This window comes from Sardina pilchardus, chromosome 22 (assembly GCF_963854185.1).
Source record: "Sardina pilchardus chromosome 22, fSarPil1.1, whole genome shotgun sequence".
NCBI classification, from domain to species: Eukaryota; Metazoa; Chordata; class Actinopteri; order Clupeiformes; family Clupeidae; genus Sardina; species Sardina pilchardus.
Genome location: NC_085015.1, coordinates 10,138,493 through 10,158,492, shown reverse-complemented (window position 1 = coordinate 10,158,492; position 20,000 = coordinate 10,138,493). Strand labels below are relative to the sequence as shown.

The 20,000-nt window shown below is 48.6% G+C and overlaps 1 protein-coding gene across 8 annotated transcripts in view; it reads right to left on the bottom strand.

Annotated features, from left to right (window-relative positions):
- LOC134070699 (zinc finger MIZ domain-containing protein 1-like) overlaps positions 1–20,000 on the bottom strand; it is a 152,020-nt gene that overhangs the window by 33,599 nt on the left and 98,421 nt on the right. For all 8 annotated transcript variants that reach the window (XM_062527113.1, XM_062527112.1, XM_062527115.1 and 5 more), the window contains exons 3-5: positions 19,610–19,736; positions 12,037–12,150; positions 7,926–8,031 (exon numbers count right to left, since the gene is read on the bottom strand). In XM_062527113.1, coding sequence (XP_062383097.1) covers positions 7,926–8,031; positions 12,037–12,150; positions 19,610–19,678 — 289 coding nt within the window. In that variant the 5' untranslated portion in view covers positions 19,679–19,736. The remainder of the gene's footprint in view (positions 1–7,925; positions 8,032–12,036; positions 12,151–19,609; positions 19,737–20,000) is intronic.

Below are 20,000 nucleotides of genomic sequence, written 5' to 3'. Positions count from 1 at the left end.
GTCCAACACGCAGACAGAGCAGGGAGAGAAGAAGCCCCAATCAATGAGCTCTTAGAGCAACATTTGCCCGCCCGCCCGCAAGCCATGCAGCTTCTTTTGTCATGGTCCAAACGCTGGGCCGGGGCAGGGGCAGGGACAAGAGCACAAATAGAAATAGATAAATAAATAAATACACATATAAATATATAACACAACCCTGGTCTGAGTTGTAACCTGGGGGCCACAGTGTTGTTTTTTACCCTCTCTCTCTCCTTCTCTCCCCTTCTCTCTGTCTCTCTCTCTGTCTCTCTCTCTCCTTCTCTCCCCTTCTCTCTATCTCTCTATCTCTGTCTCTCTCTCTTTCTGTGTGTTCACCATGGCTGTAATCCATCAAAGCGCCAGTACTAATTAAAGGCAGGGTCCGGCGCGAGGCGAGCGATCCGAGGCGAGGAGCCTCGTCCTCGTGTCCCCCTTGCCTGTCCCCGAGAGCAGGGGGTGGGGGGAGGGGGGGGGGGGGGTAGCGGGGCAGGGCTGTCCGACAGCACACCGAGCAGCAGGACGAGGGAAGGGAGCGGGAGGGGGACAGAAGGAGGAGGAGGAAGAGGAGGAGGAGGAGGAGGGGTGGAGGGGCCATATTAGAGGACATTTGTCTTGCGGTGAGGGGGAGAGAGTCCTACATAAATAATTACATAGAGTCAAACAGGCAAACAGTGGAGCTAACAGTCACCAACAGCCACCTCCACAGGCCCCGAGGCAAGTCAATATTGGTCTTCCTCTCAAGGAGGAGGTGCTTAGCACTAACAAATGCATTTTAAAGGCCTCAATTAGCTGAGCCTCCAAGAGTGCTTATTACTGATTTATAGTTTAAACATCACTGAAATATGAAGCATGCCTCTGCTAGAACCACTACTAATATTGTTGCAATTCATCTACTACCGCGGTAATAGATCATATGCTATAATATGATATTATTATATTACATAATTAAGTGATAATTGTGTTCTTCACCGTTTAATGCTGACAGCATTAGATGTAAAAAACACACTGCCTTTATTTCGGTAGCAGGCGGCGTTGCATCGCTAAGTGGGACATCAACGTGATTGGTGAGCGCCGACCTCCCAGACAGAGACACATCGAGGGTGGGAAGGACAAGCCCATCTTATCTCTCTCTTCTTTCTCTCTTTCTCTCTCTCTCTCTCTCTGGCCCCTCTCTCTTTCCCTCGATACCCAGCCCTGCGAGCGCTCAGGATCGGCACACCTGATTTACAGCGCGGGGAATGCGCCGAGGAAGAGGGGGGCTATCCGTCACGGCTGACACCGACACTTTGTCGGGCGGGCAGCTCCGACTCGAGTGCGACACAAAGATGGCGACGGGGCCGCCGGGGGCCGCCGGTGATTTACGACCTGCCGACGGGGCGCATACCTCCACCCTTGAACTCCGAGGCGCTCTCTGTCTGTCTGTCTGTCTGTCTGGCTGGCTCTCCCGTCTGTCCGTCTCCCTCCGTGTGTCTGTCAGAAAGTCTCCCCGAAGGGTCTCCGAAAAGCTTGTTCCCCCCCTTTAGCAGTGCTAATCGCTGGCTGTGGACACGTCTGTGCAGGAACGAAGGGGAAAATGGTCTAGACAGAGCCGTCGTTTTTCGGGGGGGCGGAATGCGCCCTGATGCACGGCGGTCCTCTGGACGGCCGTAAAGCATGTGGACAGACACCGCGCCGCTCGCCCTCAGCTGAAACCAGCACGACATCTCTCCCTGCCAAAGCGCAAAAACATAGACTAGCTGAAGTCCTTCCCCCCCTACTTCCACACAGTTTCATCTTCACCTGTGTGCTATTAATTTGTTGCCTTTCGCAGGTCTTCATTTTGCTGTTTTGTTGTCACTGTTAGTCTAAGTTAGCGTCTACTCTAAATTCGCATCTACTCTTAGCATTTACTCTAAGTTAGCGTTCACTCTAAGTTAGTGTCTACTCTATGTTCGCATTTACTCTAAATTAGAGTCTACTCTAAGTTAGCATTTACTCTAAGTTGGCATCCACTCTAAATTAGCGTCTACTCTAAGTTAGCGTCCACTCTAAATTAGCGTCTACTCTCTGATGGTATTTTGCGCTGCAGGCATTGCTGTGGGAGTCGGCTGGCTTCGGGGAGAGACGGCCTCTTGGAACGAGTCCCGCCGCTTCTGACACTCTAAGACACACGGGCATGACCACCGGCCATGTTTGCAGTCCTCTGTGTTATTTTCTATTTAGGAAGAAACCACAGCTAAACTAGCAGTTAGCGCTCAGCGCGAGCCCACGCTGGATGGAGAGACAGAGAGAGAGAGAGAGAGAGAGAGAGAGAGAGAGAGAGAGAGAAAGAAAAAGAAAGAGCACTTGGGAGGACTGTGTGTGGATGATTTGGATGGTGTGACACACACCTCTCCTGACCCCTCCACTCGTCTGCAAACACACCGACCCAATCAGAGGAGTGGCTCTCTTAAAAGACCACAACTATCCAAACAAACTCTCAGACAGATCCAGCTTTCTCTTCAAAGGGAAACGGATGACTGCTCGAATCGCGGATAACCTCGAGGCAGTTGTTGTAATGACAGGGAAGCGTGTGAGGATGACAGCAGCTATTCATAACGAAAGGAGAGCACATTATATAGGACTATACATTAATGCTTATGGCTTAACAGAAACTCTTGTAGTGCCACAATAGCGTTTTACGAATCCAGCAGCGAGCGCCTTAGGAACTTACAAAAGCGTTCGAGTAGCACAAGACAAAAAAATAACAATTAGGCTGTCATGTAACAAAAGGGCTCATCTGAGAGCCATGCATGAAAAGTGCATTGCACAAACTGGTTCTACCTGTCAGGAAGCCAAACTGCCTGAAGGTTGTGTTCCGCAGTTGTTGTGCTTTTGACTACTGACTTGCTCCTTCTTGTACCACTATATTTGTTTACTGAACTCCAAATTGTCACAACTACAGGGCTAATGTGATTTTTATGAAAGCACCCAGTCGGCGTCGCCAGATGAATGAAATCAATACGGCTTCATAGGTGTTAAGATATTTAACTTCGCAGACAAGTTGCTAAAAGGTTTCTGGTAAAGTGAGAGAACACATATCAACACCCAGTCAAATAGCGTTTTGAGCTTTCGACACAAAAAAGCCCAAATAATGAGAAAGGCCTAAGCCAGCAGAGCTTGTTTCACTGAGTGATACAACCTCTTTATCCTTGTTTAATCTCCACGCTGAAAGGTCTGTGCCACGATAATGGTATGAGAAGATTGTGTTAACTGAATACGAGCCTGGCACAATAGTGGAGAGGGGGGGGGAGTGAAAATCAACCTTTTATAACAAACTCCTCTCTCACTCTCACTCTCTCAAACACACACACACACACACACACACATACACATATACACACACACACACACCACACACATTCAGACAGACAGACCAAAAAAAGCTTTCTTTTGCAGCACCAACAACAGAGGCATTCCGAGAGTCTGTTGAAGCACAAGCAATTTGGAATGTCCCACTCTGACCTATCACGGGGGGAATCATGAGTAGGCATTTTTTTCCCTCTCCTCCATGTGGACTCTTGTGGCGGACAATACCAATTATCCTACACGGGGAGAAATGGGATCTCAAATGGAGAATGATATAGAATCCCGGTGTGCAAAAAGCTTTGTAATTGCCCCTATCAGTCGCAATGCAGTTTACACAACAAGGGAGACGCCGCGGTAACAGTTGTCACGGCCACTGCTGGTGCACGGCCGGCTTCGAAGAAATAGGCTCCGTAATCACAGATTAATAGAGCAGTCTAATCCCATTCACACGGGGGTCACAACCTGCTTTCTGTCGGCCCTCCCCCCACTCCTTCTACCCCCCCCCTGCCCCCCCTGCCCCCCCTCCCCCGGCCCACCTGTGAAAGCTGCTGTGTTCTCTCTCTCTCTCTCTCTCTCTCTCTACTGCACAGTTTTGTGCTGCCCTGCCAAGCGCAAACAGTAATCAAGACGACCATTAAAAATGAATGAGCTCTCGTGGCTCCCGCTTTTGCTCCGAGACTTGCTCTTTTGCGGAGCCTTTGCCGACATTGATTAAAGCACTTTGTAAACACCTCTCTCTCGTCTCCGTCTCTCTCTCTCTCTCTCTCTCTCTCTCTCTCTCTCTCATTCATTAGCAATGTTGAGTCAGAAAGATCCGCACCAAATCCTCGACATGTCAGTCGAATTACAAAAACACAAGCAAACCCGTGCCACTAAGTGAACACTACTTTGTTCTGCAAATGATACCGCTAATTACATTCAAACCACCCACAGAGTCAAAACCCAATCCCACTCAACTCCACACAGATGCCACTACGGGTTGGAACGGTCACTCATTGGCCATCGGCTCTGTGCTCTGGGACCCGAAACGGCCTGTCGATACCACCCGAGAAAGACTCGGTGGCCTGGGGTCATCGTGACGTCCACTACGCTGTTATCTAGCGACTGGGGCGTTGTCACGGATCCCTGGCAGGGCCCATAAACACGTTACTACTGATGCGACGCGAAGCAGAGAAAAGCAGCGTGCGATTACAGAGCTCTCCCCTCTTCCCTGGTCATTTGTGACTGTCAAACTGTGAGCTACAGCGAGAAGGGGAAGAGAGGGGAAAGGGAGGATTTCTGGGCTCGATGTGTGTGTGTGTGTGTGTGTGTGTGTGTGTGTGCGTGTGTGTGTGTGTGTGTGTTGCTGACAGAGTGCGTCTGGAACTGAGGAGGATCTGGTGACAGCAGAAGCAGGAGCTGAAGTACTGCATAAACACCGCAGCCCTCATCGGAAAAATGCGAGAGGTGTGTGTGTGTGTGTGGAGAGAAAGAGACAGAGAGAGAGGCAGAAGGATTGGATAGATCGTTCCACTTAACTGTCCACAATATTTATGTCTGTACACAACTAGGCATGAAACAGTTTCAGGACACTGTCTGGATGCAGCAGCAGCAACCCCCCACCCCCACCCCCACCCCCATCCCACCTCCACCCCCGGCCAACATTCCCCTTCACGTCTACTTCTGGCTGCTCCGTCCCCCTCCAGCCGCTGCCGAGGCAGAACATTATTTTAGGACGGGGCGGGTGGGGGCCAACCTTTGATGAGCTCGTAAAACTCGGACGCGAGGAATTAACCGAGACGCTCCAAAACGAGAGGGGGGGTGCGGAGAAGCCTCGCGCACTGTCCATTAAGGACACGGATGGCGGCTCTCTTGGGCACTGCAGAGCGAGTCTATTGCGGCTGTTCTCCGTGCTCCGAGTGCTACATTAACACCGTATTGGGAAAAAAAAAACCTCGACTTCCTGACTTCTTCAACTTAGGATTTTATATCATCTACTCAATAGTCCCAGTATGTTGTAAACCCCCCCGCATGATCTCATATTGTTGCAGAATACAGTTTATTCCGTGCGTGTTAACGGACAATATGATGCACGGAGCGTTTTTAATCTACGTCTGAGGCAAATAAGTCAAACTTTTGAGCCACAGCAGGGTGCCTCACGCATTTCAATCTTAACCGAAGACAGGTGAACTCCACAAATCAGCTACTCCACAAGGCTTCCACATTGGGGCACAGCTTTTTTTTTGACTGCCTAGTGCCTATATATCACATCTTTTATTCAGCGTATCCTTTTTCGGCGGGAGTGCAAATGTTGGCAGGCAGCAGCACACTTGATATCTGTATTTTCCACTTTGACAAACGCTTGCGAGTCGGAGACGTCAGGTTTCATCAGACTGTCATCGTTTGCTACGTCTTTCTGTAGCGGACCTATCTACCTTTAACCCTGTCAGCATCACGCTTGTGCAATCTCCTGCCAGTCAAAAGCTACAATCTGACAGAGGGTTGTTGATATTTGACCTAAACAGTCAATCAAACTTCCCTAAAAACGACATTCTGCGCTCTTGAAGCGAGTGTTGATTGGCTGTAGTATTCAGTATGGCTCAGTCTAAGACACTTTGCTTTCCGTTTTACAGATCTAGGATTGTTTAGGTTTGTTTAGGCAAATATTACACTTAAACATATGTAATCATATGTAAATACACCGTCTAAGTCCATTTGCTTAAATGCACACACCAAACGGACAGTTATCGGAAAGTGACGAGTGATTTGCTGAATTTGACACAAAGTGTGTTGAATTAGTAAAGGGTTAGCATCTTTACATCATTGAGAGAATAATCTGATCCAAAACTTTAGGTCCGAGCATTCTTCCTCTGGCTCTGCCGCCATGCATTTAACACTCCTGAATGCAAAGCAACTTGCACTGGATGTCAACTTGTACTGAACACACGGGAACTAGCCGACATCAGCATCTTTCAGTGCATCCAAATACGTCTCAATACGGAGACGTGCCAAACACAAGTCAGCACTGATAGATCATCACAAGCCCTTTTACATTAGTCCAGCGCTACAGGCTTGGTTTTAGTTTACCGCTAGCCTGCACCAAGTAACAGCTGCATACGTATGTGTGTGTGTGTGTGTGTGTGTGTGTGTGTGTGTGTGTGTGTGTGTGTGTGTGTATGGATGTACAGTTTGTATGTATGTGAAAGAGAGAGAGAGAGAGAGAAAGAAAGAGAGAGCCAGAGAGGGACGGAGAGAGAGAGAGAAAGAAAGAGAAAGAAAGAGAAAGAGAGAGCGAGAGAGGGAGAGAGAGAGAGAACTGATGCTATGCGAGCGATTTACGAGCGAGATTAAGTGATTGTGCGATGATTTCATTCAGACTGGGACAGCTCAAGCATTCCTGAAAGAGACATTAGACATTCGAGAGACATTAGCGGCCTGTGTGATATGACAGCGGTGTGTGTGTGGCTCCAAACTGCCGACTACAGCAACCAGGCCACATGTGGAGAAGATCATCCCCAACCAGGATGTTTGCATTGCATCACGTCGTGCTACACAACTGCAGTTTTCGGAGGATCAAAACCACTCTAGTTTTGGAGAAATATGCAGGAAATGTAATATTTTTGGACACAAATGAACTGCGTTGCACTGCAGCTCTTTACTGCACAAATGCAATATTTTGGACACGGAAACATCACTGTGCTGTACGGTACTTCAGAAAAACTGCAGTTGTCCCATTACTGCAGTTACTTTTTGGTGTACCAGGTATACGCTTTAGAAGGCACTGAAAATGATAGCATTTAACAAACCAAATGAAATGGCGCATCTAGTGAGAGACAACGCTGATGTCCTTGCACGCACGGCAGAGAATAATGCCTGGCGGTAAACTACAATTCTGAAGCCCGAATCAAAATCACTGTTTACAAGTAAAAAAAAACAGCTCTCGTTAAGCCATCACCCTGAAAGTGTATTTCCCGACACTCTGAGACCAGGCCAACGAGAGCAAACGCTGACTGCTGCCGCTTCTGCAGTCCCCATCACCGGCACCACCACCGCCACTCTCTCTGAGGTTAGCCGAATTCTCAGACGACTGTGTTAAACATTTCCATCACCGCAGTAAACAAGCTAATTACCCACGCGTCGCCATCCATCCATCTATCCTTCCTGCCCTGGTCCCGTCCCACAATGCAATTCCCCATCACAACAGCTGATGCGTCAGCCGAGAACAATGCAAAAAAAATAAAACATTACCCAGACATAGCTATCTTTGGGGCGATGAGTGTGTGTGTGTGTGTGTGTGTGTGCTTGCTCAAGTGCATGTGTGTGTACGTGTATAGTATGTGTGTGCGTGTGTGTGTGTGTGTGTGTGATAAGGGGGGGGGGGGTGTTGCTGTTATATTGTCTAATATAACTGAGGTGAGACAGTGAGATTGTTTCTTCACAAAGTATTTGGAACGTGTTTTATCGACCTTTGCCAATAGATCCAAATAAAAAAACATGTAAGTGTACAGTATGTGTGTTACAATTCCTGTGTGTGTGTGTGTGTGTGTGTGTGTGGTGATGCAGTGTGTGAGAGTGATGGCTCAGATAAAACAAGGCCTTACCTGCTGACTTGGGGGTGAATTTGTCCCGGTTGGCAGCGCACACGGCCAGGAGTCGGTAGCCCAGGTCCAGGTCAAAGCCCTGCTGTGCAGCAACACGACTGACCACCTGAGGAGGACGAGAGAGAGGGGAGGGGAGACGAGGGGAGACCAGGGGGTTTATCTAAACCATCAACCAAAACAATAACTCAGGCTACAGGCTGACGTTTATTGGGGTGACAACCTAGATAATTCACAAGAATTACACACATCTAGATACTACAGGGAGATCCAGATCCAGATAAAAAACACTCTCCATCACGCACAAGCTCGCAGACAATTCCTAATACCAAGGCCTTCGACATTGTGCGTCCTTTTTCTGAAATTACTGTCACACACAGTAATTTCATTCACAAAACGTTGTTTCTCCCAAAGACGTCTACAATCACACACACACACACACACACACACACACACACACACACACACACACACACACACACACACACACACACACACACACACACACACCCCAGGGGCGCGAGCATCAGTGGTCCAATGCGCCCCCCCCCCCCCTTCTCTTTCTATGGAAGCTAATGACTCATGGGCTGATAAATTCATAAGGCACTTGACATTTATAGCCAAGTAGAGAGCGAGAGAGAGAGGGGGGAGAGAAAGAGAGAGAGAGAGGGAGAGATGGAGAGATGAAGGTAGGAAGGAGTCTTCTGACGCCATGGCACGGACTCCTGCCAAGCTCCACTACACCGCCCCCGCCCCCCCCCCCCCCCCCCAACCCCACCCGCACCGTCTCCTCCACCTCCCTGTATTAAGGCCTAAAGCCCCACGGGCCACGGGAGGCCATTGTAAATCACCAGGGGAAAGAGCCCAGAGAGCCCCTTTGATTTACCATTTCCATTATCTGCTCCGGAGACCCCTCTGATGGTCTCCCCCCACTGACCTTCTGAGGCGAGCCACAGGGGCCGCTGGAGAGAGAGGGATGGAGGGATGGAGGGGGGGGGGTCGGAGGTGGAACATGAGACGAAAAACGGTGCGGCCACGACATCCACTCCTTTTATTTTTTTCCAGAAACTATAAATCGACTTCGAGAAGAGAATCCCTCACTTCTTTTCCCGTCCGTCTCTCTCTCTCTCTCTCTCCTTTTCTTTCTCTCTCTCTCTCTCTCTCTCTCTCTCTCTCTCTCTCTCTCTCTCTCTCTCTAGTTTACATCTAGGGGCCACAAGTGTAGGAATCACTGCTACCTCAACCATGTCATTATCGTCCCTAAGTATAGGCCTTGATGTTTTCTAACACCAAAAAAGATCATATGCATCTTTTTATTCTTCCTTTTTTAAACTTCCAGAGTCTCGTATTTATAGTAGATGCATATTAAGCGGAAGATATATGTGTGCAAGTTGTCTAATTAAACTCTCAGCATGGGAGGCTCGTTTACGTTAGCCGGTAATTTGAGCGCGGGCCAGAGAAACGTTACGACCGGCTCTCGTTTTTTCGACGCCTTAATTACACACGGGAGGAGGTGAAATAGCAGCGGTTTTTGGTCCTCAAGTAAAAGAAGTGCGGGGGAAAAAAACAAGAAAAAAGAGAGAAGAAACGAAAAAGACAGTCTTTCTGTTGTTTGTTTGTGCTTTCTTTTTTTTTTTTTTTTGCTTTGAGGAACTGATAAGATTTAAGGCCTCCTGGCAGACTGAATTCCAGCTCTTCTTCTGGCTGCGACGAGTCGACTGGCGGCCGATTCGGTATCCTACTCCTCTCTCTCTCGGCCCGCGCCGGGCCACAGCCAGAGGGAGACGGAATTAGTTCTGCCGAGTTACAAATCATTTCCCAGAGATAGAAACGATTTATCTCTGACAAGAGCAAAACAAACAGTTCCATTGGCAACCACAGTTTACAGACGACGAAAAAAAAAAAAAAAACAGAACTAAGGACACACTCGGCAAAAAAAGTGGGATTCATGAAGAGAGAGGCTTCTTAGATGGCGTACCGAGACAGCGCCTTGTCTGAGCACACAGGTGACAGATTCTAATCACAACTCTTCACAGCGGCGATTGCACGATAAGAGCGCCAGGCTTAACCAACATTCCTGATACGGTCGATAGAAATACTCGATAATCTACACCTAAGACCTTTTCCTACAATCACGCCACATCTTTTCCTTAAAAAATAACTCACACAAAGCTACTGTATGAGTGATCGTGGTAATGAAGACGCGTCATGGCTTGTTAGAGAGAGTGATATAAGGACATGGAGTGTTGCCTGGGAGGCACACACTACAATCACATTCATTCATTTTCACATGATCCGACCTCACAGACATCATGTGACTGCCAGAGTGTACACTGCAAACGGCAAACTGTTCAGAGTTAAGGCATGTGCCTGTGTGACATGAGAGTGAGTGAGTGTGTGTGGGTGTGTGTGTGTGTGTGTGGGTGTGGGTGTGTGTGTGTGTGTGTGTGTGTGCGTGTGCGTGTTTGTGCTTGTGTGTGTGTGTGTTGGAATGTTTGTGTGTGTTAACGTGTATGCATGTGCTGACGTTTCCATGTGTGTGAGTGTGAGTGTGAGTGCATGTGTTTGAGTCTGTGTGTGTGTGTGTGTGTGTGTGTGTGTGTTGGAATGCTTGTGTGCAGATGTGGGTATGTGCGTATTAGTGCATGTGCGCCTGTGTGTGTGTGTGTGTGCGCTTTGATTAGTGAGCAGATCAGGATTTATGTATGCTAAGCTTGCAGTGCACAACTCATGAATTACAAGGCAGGATTCACAGCTCATGGTAGAGGAAAATCTCTCTTTTTTTCCTGAGGAATCATCAACCCAAAACAGACAAGGTCAAAAACAAGTATACAACTTTATTTCCGGCCTATAATATGCTAGGTGACCACAGTGATGATGAACATCTGCATTTAACACTCGGCTCAAACTGAAGTTGAAACACTGAATCCATCATAGTCATCGATTAATTAACCTAACTACTGCGGAAGTCGCTTCTCAAGTGCAAACCTCAGCATCTCAACAGCGGTTCCTTTTAAATGATTTAATGCATTTAAAACTTTTCTGAAAGTCTCTATTTTTTTGTTCTTTTACCTGCTCATTTGTACGTTTTACCAACTGAGCACTTTACCAATTACTCTTGTGCATGAATTGCGTGATATAAATCAAGCGGTTCCTACTGCTGCCCACTTTTCCAGAGTTTAGCTGTGTGGCCATGTGAGGCACTTAATCAAACGCTAGTGTTGAAGTTTGGAAATGTGATATTACGATATTCTGGGTATACTTTGTAGCTTTGGCCCAGTTGTAATGAAGTACATGGCCGTAGTACTGTAGGTACGTTAGGTTTTCTTGTGTGGTCTTGTGGCAGAGGCATTGAAAGCCCATGCTTCACAGTGCAGACGGGTGGGTGGACAGACAGACAGAGAGACAGACAGAGCAGCCTTTCCGAAATGAAACGGATATAGGGCATAACTAGTTGGGACAGAGGGGGGAGACATCCAAACCCAAAACAGTTTGTTTTCCTGTCAGGACAAATTTCCAGTAGCGGAGCTCTGATGATCTATGCCCCCGAAACCATGATACGACGTCTAAACATTTCCCTCAGGACTTGGCAGCACAAAGTTACAGTCTGGGGCAAAGCAACCACTACGCCAACAGCAAAGTGCCCACCGAGAGGAAAGTCTATCATTAGTTGGCCATGTTGAGAAGGATGGGGGGGGGGGGGGTTCTACCAGAGGGAAACGTATTCAATTAAATTTCCAATGCTCTTACAGACCTCATGCAGATATGCCGGATGTTCCAAGTGCTTAAATGGGGGGAATTAGGAACCTTCAAAGCCGAATTACTTTAAGAACACGCTTTAGCTAGAAGAGCGCATTGATTACTTTGCGGGGTTTGAATTGGGGATGTGCAATCTACACAGTCTATAAAAGCTCTCAATGAATAGTCACTTCAGGCTAAATGAGAGTGGAATTTGTCTAATCAACAAAAAAAATCAAACATAAAAGGATGCAGTTGTCTGTGTGTCCATGCGTGTCCGTGTGTGTCCGTATATATAATATGTGTTTGTGTGTGTGTTTATGTGTATATGTATATGTTATGTGTGCCTGCGTGTGTGTGTGTGTGTGTGTCTCACCGTTAGGCATCCCATGAGGCTTTGCTCAAAGGGTCGTTGGAAGGCCCGGGGATCGCCACACCAGTCCAGAAGCTCGGTGGCCGCCGTGTGGAAATTCGCCGGGTTTTGTAAGTGCTGCAAAACAGACACAAAAACACACACACACACACACACACACACACTGAGATGAGCATCAGGACATCAGCGGCCTCCGAGCTGAACACAAACTTGATCAACTGAGACGCGAGACATTTTGGACAGATGACTCACACACCAAAACCACAACAAGGAACCCTGATGACAAATTTACTAGTGCCTCAAAGTCTTGACATAGTAACCTACAGCCAACTGCACTCAATTCATCAGACATCACAACTTCAGAAGCATTTTTGGTGTTGAATACGGTCCAAGGAATGTGTTTCTTAGTTAGAGTTCAAATGAGGACCTTAGAAATAGTACTACAGTAATTCATCATCGCTTATGTTGTCTTAGATTATGTGCACTTTCATAGGCAGCAAAGTTGCCTATTATTAATGAATCAATCATCAATATTGTGTGAAATAGCAGCAGCCAGGTCTGATATTCATTGACTAATCATCAACATTCAAGTGTGACTCAACTATAACAAATTCTGAGGTGACGACCTTGATCAACACAGCTGCTCAACACACCCTACATCCACCCCGTTCTGTGGCCATCTTTAGCTATATATCCGTGTTGATTTCGCCCAGAGAGTCCATTTTAATGGCACGGCCCGTTTTAAAGTGTGAGCCACGTCCTGTGGTTCATCCACCCAAGTCACGGCGGCTTCCTGCTCCGTCCCGACAGGAGAATAAATCAAGGCCATTGGCCGGCCTGGCGGCGGATGCTTCCGGAGCTGCGTGCGAGCGAACGGACGGACGGGCGGACGGACGCGAAGTGCCCGTTGTTACGACCAAGCCCCGGAGCTATGCGACAAGACTCCGCTACCCCGCTGAGAGCTCTCTGACCTTCAAGAACACCGTTGTGACAGAGCGGCAGCACTTAACCCCTTCCTGTCCGGTGCCGGATACAGGTAGAACCGCCCACCACAAAAGCACAAAGTATCTCTAGCACGGTCCTAAATCATTTTTAATCTTTACCTGCCCGACCTGCCTGAATTAGTTACCATCTACAAAAAATACACTTAAAGCAATAGTTCGGAATTTTGGACATAGGACCTCATTTCCAACTTAGTCGGGGTGATATAGGTCGGTGAAGACCATTTTCAGTGATTTTCTGCCCTTCCTTGAGTTGCAGCATTCATCTCGTGCTAACCTGCTGCCGAGATAACGCAAGTCAACGGTAACATCCAGCCTGCCACTGAAAACACTCCACAGAACACCCGAAACAAATAATTTATAACTTCAGACTATCGATGCACATGCCTGTGTTGATAGAACAATGTTAGAAATAAAACTAACCTTGCATCGCATTGCAATAGCCTACTTTATTCCCTGTATGGCAGTGGCGGATTGATATTGAGAAACTAGTCCCTCAAAATGTAATAAATCATTGAGTTGCGAGGTTAGTTTTATTTCTAAAATTATTCTATCACGGACATGTATATCGATAGTCTGACGTTTTAATTGACTTGTCTCGGGTGTGCGGTGGAGTGAGTAAGACTGTTGTTGATGTCAGACTGATGTTACCGTAGAAATGCGTTAGCTCAGAACCAACGTTAGCAAAGGGGGACGCTGCAACTGAAGGAAGGGGCTAAACGCGATAAAACCAGTCTCCACCGACCTATATCACCTCGGTAAAGTTGGAAATGAGGTCCTATGTCCAAAATTCCGAACTATTCCTTTAACATCTATTAACTTAACATCTACTATCAGCAGACAATACCATGTGTACTGTATACACAAGTTGTGTTATTAATAAATCTTTCTCACGGAAAGTTTTATTGAATGTGAAAGGCATTTTCATTAGACAGTAAAGTACATTTCTGTTGCGTTCTTCCCACAAAAAAAAAAAAGCAGTGGCGTTCCTTGTTCCCTGACTTTGTTATCGCTCGCGGGAATTTGGCACAACATTCCGAGCCGAATTCCAACTGGACGGACTATTATCATCTTAGCACTGGCAACAAACAAGGAGGGGGGGGGGTTTATTCAGATGGTCCCGCGTTACTGTCTCTCCCGGCCTGTTTGTTGATGTCTTCTTTAAAATTGGGAGAGGGCATTACGGGGCACTTTCACGGCTCTTTAGGGGCCTCTTGGCCGTGGTCAGTGAAGGGCCCACACTAAGTCACCAGTGATTAGACGAGTAAGACTTTAAGAAGCGATTTTCTGCTGATTTTACAGGCTTTGCGGTAGGCATGAGGGGAATGTCTACTCCGCTGCAGACTCCGCTCCACACACACACACACACACACACACACACACACACACACACACACACACACACACACACACACACACACACACACACACACACACACACACACACACACACACACACACACACACACACACACACACACACACACACACACACACACACACACACACACACACACACACACACACACACACACGGACGGACGGGCACACACACACGGGCAGCCCTTCTTTCACCTCTATTCATACACACTTCACACATTCACCACAGTACGTGGTGTTAGGGGAGTGGGATTGCTGTGGTATTTACATCCAAACACACACACACACACACACACACACACACACACACACACACACACACACACACTCATACAGTATGCTGTACATACACACCCACAAATACAGAGAAAGTCAAAGAATACAGACACAAACACACACACACACACACACACACACACACACACACACACACACACACACACACACACACACACACACACACAGACATACATATGGTGTACATACACACACCCACAAATACTCAGAAAGATAGAACCACAGGGACACACAAACACACACACAGCTTCACTCATTGCAGTCCTCCACACTACTCTCCTTCCCTGTCTTTTTCTTGAGTTCTGTAAAACCCCGCGCTGCAGCAGCAGAGGAGATTTTGGTAAATATTTCTCCCCTCCACCCCCTCCACCCCACCACCCCCTCCACCCCCTCACCCCCTCCACCCCGTCCCTGCTCTCTTTTTGTCTCCATCGTGTTTCAAAAGCTCTCTCGCGTCAGACAGCATGAGCAACTGCTATCTGTCACGCTCCCTCCCTCCTCTCTCTCTCCCTCCCTCTCTTTCTACCTCTCTCTCTCCCTTCCTCTCTCTCTCTCTCTCTCTCTCTCTCCCTCTCCCTTCCTCTCTCCCTCCTCTCTCCCTTCCTCTCTCTCTCCATCTCTCTCTCCCCCCCACTCTCTCTCCCTCCCTCCCTCCCTCCCTCCCTCCCTCTCTCTCCCGCTCTCTTCCTTGCTGTTTGGCGGCAGTCCTCCGGGGGCAGCAGAGGTTAGCTTTTTGATGAGGCGGCTCTGGTGTCAGCTGGATGGGAGGCGGCGGTGGGAGCAGCAGCAGCAGCAGCAGCACTCTGACAGGAGCCGGATGGAACCAGTCTTGTTTATTTTTTGCGAGCGAGTCTCAGACCATTACCCTGTAGCGCGCGGCGTGGCATGCCGAGGGAGGTGTGAGTGAGTGTGTGTGTGTGTGTGTGTGTGTGTGTGTGTGTGTGTGTGTGTGTGTGTGTGTGTGTGTGTGTGTGTGTGTGCGTGTGTGTCTGTGTGTGTCTGTGTGTGTAAGTGTATTTTTCAACCCTGTGGATACTGCTAGTGGGCGATGGCTAAACACACACGACAAACACACACACACGCACACACACTCACACACACACACACACACACACACACACACACACACACACAATCATCATTCTCATGTGGCTTCTTTCAGAGTGGCTTTCAGAGAGGCCACATACACAAGCAACCTGCCGTGGGAAAACAGACTAAAGGAGAAGAAAGGAGAAGAAAGGAGCAGGAGAGGAGGGGTGGAGGGATGGAGGGACTGAGAGGAGGAGAGGTGATCTGAAGGAAAAGAGAAGAGAAAAATTGAAGAAAAAAGATGATAGAATATAGAATACAGAATATAGAAAAAGATAGATAGATAGAAACAAAAAAGAAGAAAAAGACAGATAGATAGATAGATAGATAAATAGATAGATAGATAGATAAAGAGATAAGAAAAAGAAAAAAGAAAAGAAAAAGAGAGAAAGCAGCAGGTTTGAGGCAGTGTGCTGTGTGCTGTGTGCTGTGCTGTGGTACATGGTGTGATGCTGTGCACTGCTGAATAGTGTGGTGCTGAGTGCTGTGTGGTGCTGTGTGCTGTGTGGCTGTGTGGTGCTGTGTGGTGTGTGTGGCTGGGTGGACCTGTGTGGTTGGGCGTGGTGTGTGTGCGGCTGTCTGGTGTGTGGTGCTGTGTGCTGTGTGGCTGGGTGGACCTGTGTGGTTGGGCGTGGTGTGTGTGCGGCTGTCTGGTGTGTGGTGCTGTGGTGTGTGTGGCTGGGTGGACCTGTGTGGTTGGGCGTGGTGTGTGTGCGGCTGTCTGGTGTGTGGTGCTGTGTGCTGTGTGGCTGGGTGGACCTGTGTGGTTGGGCGTGGTGTGTGTGCGGCTGTCTGGTGTGTGGTGCTGTGTGCTGTGTGGCTGTGTGGTGCTGTGTGGTGTGTGTGGCTGGGTGGACCTGTGCGGTTGGGCGTGGTGTGTGTGCGGCTGTCTGGTGTGTGGTGCTGTGTGCTGTGTGTGTGGCTGTGTGGACCTGTGTGGTTGGGCGTGGTGTGTGTGTGGCTGTCTGGTGTGTGGTGCTGTGTGCTGTGTGGTTGGGCGTGGTGTGTGTGCGGCTGTCTGGTGTGGCACGGTGAGTGTGTGGGAGGGGGCCACACTGCTGCCCACTCGCTCGCTGATGTGATTACTCTCCACGGTGGGCACCGCCGAGCCTCGGCCAGCGCCAGCCACCGGCCCTGGCACCTCCACCACACCGCACATTACCCGCTCATTCTCTCTCTCTCTCTCTCTCTCTCTCTCTCTCTCTCTCTCTCTCTCTCTCTCTCTCTCTCTCTCTCTCTCTCTCTCTCTATCGGTCTCTCTCTATCTCTGTCTCACATTCTCTTTCTCTCATTCTCTCTCTCTACACACAAAAAACACCAGCACCAACTATCGAGCCAAATCCGTTCCCTACCTTTTTAACACACACACACACACACACACACACACACACACACACACACACACACACACACACACACACACACACACACACACACACACACACACACACACACACACACACACACACACACACACACACACACACACACACACACACACACACACACACACACACACACTGCACTCCACCACCCATCTACCGCATGGCCTCCTACACACCACGCCAGCCGACAGTCACAGGACACGATCGGCCGAGCCTGACCGAATTAGCCTGCGCTAAACACACAGGTCCACTAGCGAGACCGCTAGAAACATGCAATCATACAGCGCGCTATAGTCCAGTGGGGACATTCAAATTCATGCAGCGGGGCTGAAGAGGCGTTGCGTAACAGCTGAGCATGCTGCTGCGACCTGCAGACACACACACACACACACACACACACACACACACACACACACACAGGAGCAATCACGGAAAGGATATCTGACAGCTGCTTCAGTGCCTACAGCAACAGGAGACTGTGGTCCAATGCTGACCAGCGCTACGAGCCATATAAGGCATAAGGCTGCAGCAATACAGTACACACACACAGTGGTGTGTTCATCACACAATTCAATACAAATCCCTGGTATCCCCTGTATATACTAATACACATAAATACTATACAGTACTTGTAAACATTCTGTGGTGATCGTTCGCAATACCTAGCTTTGGGTTGACATTAAACAATCATTTCTAATCTACTGTCTGTTGTATTGATGCTGTATTGATGTTATATTAGTGCATTTCCCTCTCTCCCTATTGGAGTGCAAGCATGAAGCAACAACTCTTGATTTCAGAGCTGATTTCTGCAGTCCAGCATCTAGACGTCCATGGCCCTACAGAGAGCGTTGTGCCAATTGGCCAAGACGCTACCCCTCCACTATCCCCTTCCGATGCTCTTTCCCCTCTTCTACTTCCCCCCCACCACAAACACACACAAACACACACACACACACACACACACACACACACACACACACACACACACACACACACACACACACACACACACACACACACACACACACACACACACACACACACACACACACACACACACACACACACACGCACACACACACACACGCACACTCTGTGCTGTTCTGCCAACAGCACCCTAAAACACGGCGTCTGTCTGTAGGAAAACAGGCCCGTAGGGAAGGCAGGCCGAGTGGGCAGTCAGCCGAGAGATCAAAGCTGCCCCGGTGAGTGTGTGTGTGCGTGTGTGTGTGTGTGTGTGTGTGTGTGTGTGTTGGTGGAGGCCCTTTTAGACCTGTCACAGAACCCATCCTGCTGCACGGCAGACGAGAACCAAAACAGGCGAGAAGAAAGGAGAGGCTGCCGCTTAAGTGGCTGTGTGGAAGAATCTGTTTGTGAGTGTGTGTGTGTGTGTGTGTGTGTGCCTCCCTGCGCTTTTTTGAGTGTGCATGTCTGCGTAACTGAGAGAAAGCATGTGGGATCAGTAGGAGGTACCAGCAGGGGAGTGTGTGTGTGTGTGTGTGTGTGTGTGTGTGTGTGTGTGTGTGTGTGTGTGTATACGGATGGCAAAGAGTGAGTGAGTGAGTGTGTGTGTGTGTGTGTGTGTGTGTGTGTTGGAGTAAAAGAGTACCAGTGGAAAGAGACAGTGAATCAGAGAAGAGGTGGACTCTCAATGACTCACTCTCCCCTTCTCCTTCTCTCCTTCTCTCCCTCTCTCCCTCTCCCCCTCTCTCCCTCTCTCCCTTTTTCTCTCTTTCCCTTTCTTCGACCTCCAAAGGCAGGATAAAAGAACAAGCAGATTACCATTTATAGCCACACACCAACACAAATATGCATGTGTACGTGTGTGTGTGTGTGTGTGTGTGTGTGTGTGTGTGCACGCGCGCTCATGTATGTACCACATATTCCTATGTGTGTGTGTGTGTGTGTGTGTGTGTGTGTAAACATGCATATAGTGCATAAGTGCATATATGGATTTGTGTGTGTGTGTGTGCGTGTGTGTGTGTGTGTGTGTGTGTGGTTTTAAGGGGAGTGAAAGCATGTGGGTCACTGGGTGGGGACTTCAAGCAGCAATTAGTGTCTGCAGAGCTCTTTGAACTGCAGGAGTGTGGGCCATCCATCAGCCTAAACTCTGCCTGCTCCTCTCACACACACACACACACACACACACACACACACACACACACACACACACAGAGGAAGGGGGAAGATATCTCTGCACCATTTTAACAACTCTCTCACTCAGTCATTCACTTGCTCACTCACATGCACAAACTCGGACAAATACCCTTGCACACATAACACAAATTCATACAGACAGACAGACAGAAACACACACACACACACACACACACACACACGCACGCACGCACGCACGCACAGGCACACACAGGAGGTGGAAGACGTGAGTGCGCTGTGGCGGTGGGTGGTGTGTTGACGGCTCACCTGCTTGATGCACACCAGCCGGTCGTTGGTCTGCTGGATGTGCCGATCCATGGACGGGATGGAGTTCATGGTGATTGTCCCTCTACGGCCTCCTCTACCCGCGAGCCATCAAAAACTTGCACACACTCTGCAGAGAGAGAGAGAGAGAGAGAGAGAGAAGGGGGTTGGGTTGGTTAACACTCCTTTAGGAAACCATCCTTACACGTTCTCACAGTGTTACATCAGTATTCACAGAGAGAGAGAGAGAGACAGAAAGAGACCGAGAGAGAGAGAGGGAGAGAGAGAGAGAGAGAGAGAGAGAGAGAGAGGAGAGGGGTGATAAAATTCCTTTATCACACATTCTCACAGAGTTACATCAGTATTCACAGAGAGAGAGAGAGAGAGAGGGAGA